Genomic DNA, 11,294 nt, shown 5'->3' on the forward strand with positions numbered 1-11,294 from the left:
GGGGGGGGGGAGAGGCCTACCAAAACTGCAGATAAATTAAGTGTTGGGAAAAAAAAAAAATCAAACACTCAAAATACAGCCTGTTTCCTAAGGCTAGCTGCCCTTCTCCCACCTCCACCAGGATTTCTCATACATACCATCAAACCAGTCAATAGCTGCTTTAGCAGAAGGTGGGTCATCAAATGAAACTGTTGCCTCTCCCTTCAGTTTGCCAGTTTCCCGGTCTGTGTACAAATTAATCATGGGCTGTCCTGTTTTCTTATTTGTCTTAAGAGAGTGAAATGAAATAAACATCAGTCTAAGAAGATACAGTACACGGCAGCAGGTGGCATGGTGGTTAAGGGCACTGGACTCCCACATGGCCGGCTGCGGTCCTGGCGGCTGGCTTGCTCACTTTCTCTCTCACCCCAATCTGGTCAAATTACAATAAATAAGTGAAATGTTTACAAGTAAAATAAATTTATAACTCCCAAATTTCAGCTTTTTTTCCCAGCTACTACTTCCTAACTCACACTGACCCAAATTAAAGCCATAATCAATTTTGTCTCCCTTCAATATTAAAAGTGTAACAAGATAGCGGGGATGTGCACTCGCCAGAGATCGGGGGTAGAGGGTCCCCACAATGGGGAAGTCACACCACAATCTCGTCTCCTTCATTTCCCCATCCCACCGGGACTTTGGACACTCGCGCATGCCAGTGTGTTTTTCTAAGTCACCAGGGCTGGATATGAACTATGGTCAGCCATGTGAGATCTGCTGCCCCCAATCACTAAGCCAGAGACCCAGCCCTTAATGTTTATTTCTTCAGAATAAAGGAACGAGTTATCCTTGACAAGGTCTCCCACCACAATGTCCACCTGCCCCACCAGCCCCCCTAAGTCAGCCAGGATCACAAGGACTCATGATATGTAGGTTGACCAAGGATCTGAACCTGGGCCTCCCATGTGATTCCAATGTCACATGTTATCAACTTACGACCTGTGCTATCACAGTTGGGCCATAAGGCATTGCCTATATCAACTGTACTTTTTGTTAAAGCAATTGAACCCACAGTCACATCCCAGGGCTACCCTATACAAGTCAAGAGTGGACCTGAATGCCATCCATGATCCATACTGGTTGAGACTAGGGGTGGATCATGGCGTAAGGAATCTGTTCGAATGTCTTTTTCTCTCGTTCTCAAACTCTTTATTAGAAATAACTTCCGAAAAAAAATAAAAATAAAACAGTTAACTCCTAATGACTTTCCTCACTAAATTAAAGATCACTAACAACCACTAAGACTTTTTACTGATTTGTGAAAGGCAAAAACCTACAAATCTGATAGAAAGCACCTTTTTGATCCATAAGTACCTTAATAATACCAATCTGCTTGAAGTAATCAGCCACAGACTCAATTGTAACATTCTCGCCCAGGCCTTGCACGAAGATGGTGTTGTTGTCGGAATTATCCTGCTCTGTTGAACAAAAGAGAAGCGGTGAATTTGAGAGCAAAAACAAAATGAAGATTCAAAAAAGGGGGGAGGATTCAATCTAACTTTAATAAACACTCGAGGTACTGGCAGGTAGCATGGTGATTAAGGGCACTAGACATCCACATGACCAACTGTGGTTCAAGTCCTGGGCCTGGCGGCTCACTCTCGTGCGCGCGCTCTCTCTCTCCCCCCCTCCCTCCCCTCCCCATCCGATTGTGGTCAAATTAAAAAAACGTGAATATATTGGGGCCAGCAAGCAGAGTGGTGGTTGGGGGCACGGGTACTGGCAGGTAGCATGGTGATTAAGGGCACTAGACATCCACATGACCAACTGTGGTTCAAGTCCTGGGCCTGGCGGCTCACTCTCGTGCGCGCGCTCTCTCTCTCCCCCCCTCCCTCCCCTCCCCATCCGATTGTGGTCAAATTAAAAAAACGTGAATATATTGGGGCCAGCAAGCAGAGTGGTGGTTGGGGGCACGGGATTCCCACATGGCAGACTGCAGTTCGAGTTCTGGACCTGGTGGCTTGCCTTCTCACTTTGTCTCTCTCTCATTCTCACTCTGTCCCTCTCTGGTCAAATTAAAATAAATAAAATTAAATAATTATTTTTAAAAATATATAAATAAAACTTAAATAATTCTTAAAAAAAAAAACACTCAATTTTAAGCTTTTGAGGGGAAAAACTCAGTAACACTCAACCAATATAACTATTGTTTAGGTCAGATCACTTTAATCTACAGCCCTTCTGGTTTAAAATCTGATAGACTATATGCAAGACAAGCTTATAAATTTTCTGTTTAGTTTTACAATCATCCTTTGAGACCTTTAACATTCAGTATAGTAAACCAGGACTCAGGAATTACCTGCCCAAAAACCACAACAAAGTACAATAGTTTATCAACTTCCAATTGAAGATCACATACTGTAAGAAACCTTTCACACTGAAATCTAGTGCACATAGGGCCAGCATGGGTGGTGGTTAAACTGCTGGACACTTCCACATGGCTGAATGCCATTCAAGTACCAGACCCAGCAGCTTGAAACACCAGACACATACATGTGCAAGAGTGAATACCTAAAATACCCAGAGAAGAATGGAGAAGGGATTGCTATGTGGCCACCGCCCACCCAGGGGGTGATTTCTCTCACTTTCCCTCTCTCTCTGTCTGGTTCTGCCTTTGGCTAGTGCACGCACACAACCAATGGCAAAAACTTTAACAGAAAAAAAATATCTAGTAACACAAACTTTAATACGATGTGATATAATCGGGTCTTTTGTTCATTTTGCTCACCCATTTGGACAAGTTTTCCCTTTTCGGTTTTGCCATAGGGCCCATGCACTCACCAGAGACAGAGATAGAGAGACAGAAAGTGAAAAAGCCCCTCTCCATTCTTCTCCTGGGATTTTGGGCATGCACATGCACACAATCCAGTGTGATTTTGAAGCCACCAGGTCTGGGACTAAACCTCAGATGGCCATGTAGGAATCTGATGCCTTAACCACCATGCCACCTGCTGGCCCCATGATCCACATTTTTAAAAACCGCTGCTTTAAGCCAAAAGAGTGAAGTCCACAGATACAACAGCATCAGCTGGGAGTTATTAGAAACACAAATTCTCAGATTCTTCCCAGAGCCAAATACCTTAACTGGTGGATTATCAAATACTCACTTACGAACCAGTGCTAGCCACAGGTATATCTAAACTTCCTTACTCCCTTCTCTACTGCTTTTTTTCTATTTTCCCATAGACTTTATGCACTCGCCACAGAAAGACAAGACAGGAGGGGAAGGGGGGGAAGAGAAATCCTCCCCTCTCTCTCCCCACAGTGGGAGGATAGCCACTCCACTATCCCTTCCTTCATTACCCTCCTAGGATCTTGGGCATGCATGTCCATACGCCCAGCATGTTTTTCAAGCTGCCAAGCCGAAGATCTGAACCTCACACTCTAGCCTACCTCAATCACCTTACCTCCAGCTGGTCCTACCTACCACTGCTTTTTTTTTTCTTTTTTTTAAGTTTCAAAGAATATACGGTAAATCTTTCATGCCACCTGTGAACTTACCAGAGTCATGACGTGATCCCTTCTCCCGAGGGCCTTAAGTGACATAAAAAAGAAAAACAAAAAAAAACAAAAACAAAAACAAGGAAAAGAGGAGCCGTTAGTCAACAGGAATGGACAGACAAGGAAATAAATTAATACCAAATCCAAAATCTTATAAAATATCGGGGTAAGTGCTCACAGCCTCACTCCAAACCCTGCCCTGGGTTGTCTGCCCAGAGGAGAAAATCCTAGGCAGGGCTGAGGACGACACAGGCCCTTTAAGATCTGTAACTGAGTCCCAACAGGGACAAATCCACACTTCAGGAAAAGCTGCCTCTCCCAGCTAGGGCTGGGAAATGTCCTCGATTGGAGGGAGGGGGAACCCATTAAAGTTAATAAACCAACTCATAGCTTGGCCCTGTTCTCTCAACCCAGAGAGATGTGGGCTCACCACCAGCAATGATGTGCATCCATCCAGTTTATCCAAACTTTACCACCAACGACACACCCCTTGTAGAACAATTTTTAGTTTCATCTTGAGAAACCATTCTTAGAACCATGTTAAGTTTCCCCAAAACCACATGAAAATAAAAAACATACATAATAGCTATTATATTTTTAAAGCATGTCCCAGGGAACAGACCAGAAATCTTATTTCCATAATGAAGCCTCTTTTTTTTCCAGAGACCATCTTCAACCAACGTTTATCTGAATTCGCCATATATAAATATTGTACCCGCACGCAATGACACCTAAGTCATGAACCCAAGCCGTTGGCTTTAAATGTTGAGACAAATCAAGAAACCTTTTGTTAACCAAACCAGAAAAGTTCCAGCTTACTGGGAGACTTCTCAAATTTGTCATTTTTCCATGAATTCAGTTTGTGCTGTTTAAGACCTGGTTATTTCCCATGAGCCACACATGCTCCCAATCTTTTCTTGAAGTAGTCCACACCTTCCTTCCCAGAGCTAATTCCTATTAGTCCATCTGAGTTAAATGCATATACACGGAATTGTATTGACACCATTCAATACTTTATAAGTCATGTACCAACCTCACCATCCCTGGTGAAGCAGTATTTCACATCGCTCTCCCAAAATGAAAACATTTGGAGGTTGTGTCATACACACACACGCATATATACATACACGCACACACACACACACAAAGCCTTGGACACACCAATCAAAAAGATCCTAAAGCCAAGATGGCCTGTGTTCCAGCTCACTCTCCAGTTTCTCATGATAATGGTCACTAAGTGCCAGGTGTGGCAACACCCCTGTCAGAGGCCTACCAAACACCTCTTTTATTAACCTGGGTCAAACCAATTTGGTACCAGACGACTGCTTAGTCTTACCCCTGCCTGTCTCCAGGTAAGCACACATCTGGCAGAAGGTGGCATTCTACCCCACCCCTTTCTGGAGGTGGTTCTGGACACTTCAAAAACCTTTACACTTAAATTAACACGCTAAGACATCTGCAAATGAACAATCAGACAAAGCATTGCTGGGAGTTGGGAATTTTGGAAACTCTGTTCACTTACCACCAAATTTATTGAAGCCACCACGGTCACTTCCGCTGGAGAAGACAAGTTAGAAGAAAGGACATGAAGCTTCCAACGGCTACAAAAGGGTGTTTTTGATTTTGTTTATCATTCCCCAAACATGGGTTGGTGTTTTGGGAAAAAGACAAGTGGCTACTAAAATACATCCCTTCCTGACCAACCCTTGTCTGACCTGTGAGCATGTCACACACACGTGTGCAATTTCTCAGACACAGTTTTTAAGACTTTTGCTGAAAGGTTATATAACTATTTCCTCTGGAAAAAAAAAATGACCCGTTTTCCTTGGTTGTTCTTCCGATGTAGCAGGTGTTTTTTTCCTCTTGTCGTGAGTGGCTGACAACCCAGTAGTTGGTTTAAAAACCCTACCCCCACTTACCCAGACATTTCACACCAGGCTGGGGTAGCCCTGAACACATTTTTGTGATTTTTGCTTTGAAAGCAGCAAGCAGACCCAACCCATTCCATAAAAAGTCAAAACCAAAGGCAGTTTCCCCTTAAAGCAAGACAAACTTAGCTAAGCCCTATCCTAACTACTGAGCTGGTTTTGATCTCTCCCCACCCCCGGGGTCACCCCTTCTACACTGCGAGAAGAGCGGAGTATTTTGCAATGTCACCTTTCATACCTGTGGCACATAAAATGCAGAGCAAGTTAACAGTCACATAACAGTTGTTTTTCTTTTTAAAGTTTTGCAATAAACACACGCACACAACAGAGTTTTCCTTATTTTTAAAGTTTTTTGAGATTGCCCCCACCCACCTCTGAATACTTACCATGTACAAACTCACATTTAAAAGCTTACTTTTTCCAAAAATGGAGTAACACTGACATTCCTCCCCCTTTCAAGGGAGCCATAATGTAGGGTCCTTCAAATTGTATTTGCCAACAGATTTGACTACTGTCTTAACATCAAATCTAAGGTTTTACCTCAATCAACTACAGCAGAAGTAAAGAAGAAGGTCCAGTTGGACAAGCAGATGTTACGTAACCAAGGGAAGGCAGACAGTGGAACAAATAGGTGAGATACCACTGTCCAGTTTATTTTGTTCAAAAGGTCTGCACACTTCGGATGACTCCATAAACCAAGTCACACACAAAATCACTGTCAGTCAAATTAGTAGATCAAGCAAGTGGACTCAAATGACTACAGAATACAGGAAGAGTAGCCAATTCCTGGAAGCTGAAGTCAGGTTAACTATTACCAACTCCCTTAGAGGACACATGAATACACGTACCAAGATTTCCTACTATTTCCCAGGAGTGGGATCATCGGTTTCCCTTGCAGAGACAGAAGTCTTTACTTCCATGTTTCCTGCCTAGGGTGGGATATCAATGACTCCAATCCACACCTGTCTATGGATTTTTTTCTTTGAAAATAGAAGTATCAATACTCACATCTATTCTCAGAGATACAAATGGGAGTTCAGTGTCCCAAATTCTCACAATAGTAAAATGGGGATGTACAGAGAAAACAGTCACTGCCCCCAATCAAAGCCCTCACACACTCCCTAAAGAATATTAACCATGCACTAGAGACTGGCTTCAGGGGAGATTCATGCAACCTTCCACACTTCCCAACAAAAATACTCCCTGGTTCACGAGACACCTACCCCATGCCGCCTCTGCCTCCACGGCCACCTCCACGACCTCTGGGTTCATAGCCACCACTGCTACGGTTGTAACCACCGCCCCGGCCACGGCCACCACGGTCCTGCTGGCCTCCCCCGTAGCCACCACCGCCACCACCACTCTGGTCCTGATTGCCGTAACCACCACCGCCACCACTCATGGAGGACTGATCCTGGCCATAGTTACCTACAAGGGAAAAAAAGGATGCTTTAAAAGACAACGACTTATCACACAACATTCAACAGTGCCAGAGAGACACATAAACAGCTGGGAAACAAAAGAAAAGGCCAAATAGTAGAATATAAACCCTTACAAAGAACAAATACGATAAAGCTGAAGACATTTTCTCACCTCCGCCACCCCCTCCGCCACCTCCACTGCTACTATTGTACTGGTTCTGCTGTCCGTAGCCCTGAGGGGGATTATAGGAGCTTTGCTGCTGCCCATAGCTTTGCTGTTGTCCACCATAGCCAGACTGTTGGCCATAGCCCCCACTCTGGGGCTGCCCGTAACTGCTGCTCTGAGAACTGCTACCATAACTAAGGGAAACAAAACAGAACAGAATCACAATCCCAGCATACCCAAAACGGCCTTTCACTTTCAATATATCCTATGTTCTATACCCCTCCCCAATTATACTTCATAACTACTTCTGTTGCTTGTCACTTTATCATTCCTTATCAATTCATCCCTTTCTTTCAGGACCCCTGCACCCAACACCTTACCCTCCCGAGGTGCTGCTGGGAGCTGGCTGCTGACCATAGCCAGGGTAGGAGGACTGCTGCCCATAAGATGACTGGGAACTCTGGCTGCTGCCATAGCCACCAGCTGAGCCATATCCCTGGGGAGCTGACTGAGTGCTGTAGCCTGCTAAAGAAAAAGAGAAGGGAGTCACAAAAACTGAACATAGGGAAAGGGCAAGAAATAGGTTGGAAAAAATTATATTGTACCAAATGTTCATCCATTCAAAATAAAGCAGCCCCTTAAAAGGTGCTAGTAGGACCAGCAGATGGCGTAGTGGCTACATCACTGGACTCCCATGTAGTCGACTGCAGTTCGAGTCTTGGACCCCATGGCTTAAACTCAAGCTAGACGTATGTGCTTATGTGCTCAAGATCCTGAGAGGAGAATGGAGAAGGGATTGCGACGTGGCCACACAAAGGGGGATTTTTTCTCACTCTCTAGTCTCTGTCTTTCTGGCAACCACATGCGCCCTCTATAGCAAAAACCTCTCCAAAATAAATAAATAAATGAATAAAATAAAAGGTGCTGGTAAATCCTACAATTCAGACGTACCCTTCTTTTAAACCCTAATACTCCCACTTCTACCAACCCTCTAGGACTGTTCCAATTTCATTCCACCTATCCCAAACAATCTCCAGGACCACCTTCTGAAAGCAGCTCAAAAGATCTATACTTATATGACAGCATTTTAGGAGCTGGCCCATGGCCTAATGGTTAAGGAAGCCACATGGCTGATCAGTTTGAGTTCTGATCCCAGTAGCTTAAGAAACATGCTGGACTTGGACATGTGTGCCCCAAATCCCCCAAATGGAAGGGACCAAGGTTCTACTGTCATACCCCAATGCAGGATAAATTCTCCTACTCCCTCCAGAGAGCAAACACTCTATGGTCAAAAACCAACCAAAAAACGCCCCAGCATTTTCATGTGCAGGTATATATACAGTACGCACAGGGAAACCCACATTATTTACACTTTAGGACCTTAGGACAAATCCCAACTCCTGCTGTATCACATGATATATAGCAGCCGGACTTCAAACATCTTTAAGCATACCATTTTCTACACACACACACAAAAAGCCTACGACCAATTCTCCCCTTAGAAAATATGCCCTCTTTGGGACCAGCAGTTAGCGTAATGACTCCCACATAGTCGACTGTGGTTCAAGTCCCAGACCCAGTGGCTTAAACTCACACCAGGCGCGTGTGTGTGTGTGCCCAAGATCCCGAGAGGAGAACAGAGAAGGGATTGAAGAGTGGCCATCCCCCCTGGGGGGTGATTTCTCGCTTTCTGTCTCTCTGTCTTTTGCGCCCTATAGCAAAAACCTCTCCAAAAAAAAAAAGAAAAAGAAAACATGCCCTCTTTCATGATCAGAAGGGAACTAGGAAAAGATCCAGCATAAATATAAAGAAAAAACTCAAAGAAAACTAAAACAAAATTACAAATCAATGAATTGAATGAAAGCACTAAGACTCCAAGGAGTTTTAAGAGTTAATAGGCTGGTTAGGAGAAAATAAATACTAGACACTTTCGATACTTCAGCACCTTTCAGGTTTAGAAAAGCAACATTCAGAAACACACAAAGAGCCAAAGTGAACCACTGAGAGACTCACTGTTCTGGGTCTGTCCATAAGAAGAACTATAGCTGCTCTGGCCATAGCCTGAAGTATCTGCTGACTGGCCGTAACCACTGTAACTCTGCTGTCCGTAGGGCTGACTGCTCTGCTGGGAGTAGCCCTGTCCAGGCTGGGTGGGATAGGCCCCATAGCTGGAGAAAAAAGAAAAACCATGCACGCGATCAGGAGCTACCTTCACCACCCCTGCCATCTGCAAATTCTGAGAACCTAGAAACAGCACTCACCTTTGGGTTGCTTGTTGGGTATAATCTGTAGAAACAAAATTATTATACAATTACATTACATTCAGTGACAACTGAGAGTGTTAAATAAATAAAGTCAATGAATTCCTTAACTAAGGCACTGGAACTTCCAAGACAACCGATAAGGCTATGTTGCAAAAAAGAGCATAAATTCCTTCTGAGGCACTAAAGAGAAACAAGCCGGAGGATCCTAAGTCAAGTTTTCCCACAGTAAAAAAAAAAAAAAAAAAAGGGCAACACAACACAACTTTTTAGAGACGTTAAAAAGCCTTATCTATGGGGGGGGGCACGGTTTTGGTGGGACAACTACAATTTTATGCAAATTCCATTCCTATCAGGAAATACTCAAAACACCTCCATTTCCACACCTGCTCTGTAACAAAGGTATAGTCAACAGGGAGCTAAGATAGAGTAACTCGCCGAAGTCACAGCGCTAAACCCGAAGGACAAGCAAGGCTCAAAGTGCTCATCTTGGAGGCGACAGTCACTGGTACCTCAAGCCCCCAGCCCTGTGGATACAAACAATTTCGTTTCCTCATCTACCCTGCCTCCCGTGGAGCTGGGAGAAAGAGACATGGTGAACCCCAGGCAGTGGACGCGCTGCTAAAGCTCCACATTCAAGGCGCAGTTAGCAAGATCGACTCGTCCCCTCAGTACAGGAAACGAGGCGTTTCCCACGTAGTAAAGAGTGAAAGGACACAGAAAGGGTGTGGCCCCAAGCAGTCGTTCCTTTCGATTCCCACCTCAGAAAGAAATTTAGGCGGGAAAACCCTCGGGCCGGGTTCCCCAATCCGTTGATAGAGCCCCCTGCCGCCTCCCTCCTCCAAACCGTTAAGCGGGCGCGCGGCCCCGATCCCAGCCTCCGCCCCGGCCGCGTGGCAACCGAGGCCGGAACCGGGCGGTCCCGCCCCTTCCCGAGGGACCCACTGGGGCGAGGTTCACACCGGACGCGCGCTGCATAGCCTTCTACCGAGGGTCTCGGACAAAAAGACCGACCAACACGAGGCAGGGAAGGGGGATACTCTGCGAGGAGAGGGGAGGGGCCAACAGAGCGCGTGCGCGCACCAAGTGCCCGGATGCAGCACTGCGACAAAGCGGGCCCGAGCGCCGGGCTGGGAACGGGGGTGGGGGAAGACTATGGAGACGAAGCATCTCCACTCTTACTTCACACTCCAAGTCGCCAAGAAGCGATCCTTCCAACCCTCATTTCAAGTCACTGGACTGCGAGGGAAGACTTCCCGCCCCGTGCGAGGCGCCAGGAGAGCAAAACAAAATGGCGACACTAGTCTCCCTTTCCACCCTCCCCCCCCCATCCCCGCCACAGTAGTGCGAGATCCTACACGCGATCGTCGTCCCGGCCCCACTAAAAATCAAAAGCCCAGCTGGGAGGGGACGAAGTCCCGTACCAACGTGCCACTGCCGCCTCGCGCCCTTACATACCGTTTGAGGCCATGTCCGCGCACGCGCGCACAGGCCGACAAGCAAGAAGATTCCAACAACACAGAGCACCGACGCCTCGAGGACTGAGCAGCCCCGCCTCCTGCGTCGGAGTTTATGTACGCCTCCCCGCCTACGTACCGCGGGGGGACGTACCAAATGCGGAAGGCGGAGGGGGGAAGCAGGCCTGGGCATGTACCATTTTCCAGGTATACTGGAGTTCCTGGCAGACAAAAGAGAAATATATTAACTAATAACACCTATTATAAATATATATACCGTATTTTTTCTGGCTAAAAGTTTTTCGCTAGCTTCGAAGGACTAGTCCAAGATATACTTCCACCCCTGTAAAGGCACACTGGTACGGTCTAATTACCAGATAGAGGCGGGGCAAAGGGCCTGGGGCATCTACGGACTGAACTGTAGTCAAAGCCCGGTGCTGGAACTGAAAATTTCTCTGGTTAACCTCTTTCGATGGGCCTCACTTTCACTCCGAATGGCGTTCCCCTAAGGCTGCTCAAAT

General features: G+C 45.9%; 1 protein-coding gene across 3 annotated transcripts in view; it reads right to left on the reverse strand.

Moving 5' to 3' along the window:
- The window catches only part of FUS (FUS RNA binding protein), a 14,102-nt gene extending 3,096 nt beyond the window's left edge, over positions 1-11,006 (reverse strand). Inside the window, exons 1-10 of one of the 3 annotated variants that reach the window (XM_027771696.1) lie at positions 10,775-11,005; positions 9,317-9,341; positions 9,069-9,223; positions 7,436-7,577; positions 7,062-7,249; positions 6,692-6,896; positions 5,063-5,097; positions 3,541-3,573; positions 1,354-1,457; positions 138-267 (exon numbers count right to left, since the gene is read on the reverse strand). In XM_027771696.1, the coding sequence (XP_027627497.1) occupies positions 138-267; positions 1,354-1,457; positions 3,541-3,573; positions 5,063-5,097; positions 6,692-6,896; positions 7,062-7,249; positions 7,436-7,577; positions 9,069-9,223; positions 9,317-9,341; positions 10,775-10,787 (1,030 nt within the window). In that variant the 5' untranslated portion in view covers positions 10,788-11,005. Of the gene's footprint in view, positions 1-137; positions 268-1,353; positions 1,458-3,540; positions 3,574-5,062; positions 5,098-6,691; positions 6,897-7,061; positions 7,250-7,435; positions 7,581-9,068; positions 9,224-9,316; positions 9,342-10,774 lie in introns of all 3 variants that reach the window. The other 2 variants (XM_027771695.1, XM_027771697.1) reach the window with 2 other exon arrangements.
- Positions 11,007-11,294: the final 288 nt, after the last annotated feature.

Source organism: Tupaia chinensis, unplaced genomic scaffold (genome assembly GCF_000334495.1).
Source record: "Tupaia chinensis unplaced genomic scaffold, TupChi_1.0 Scaffold000231_1, whole genome shotgun sequence".
Lineage (NCBI taxonomy): Eukaryota > Metazoa > Chordata > Mammalia > Scandentia > Tupaiidae > Tupaia > Tupaia belangeri.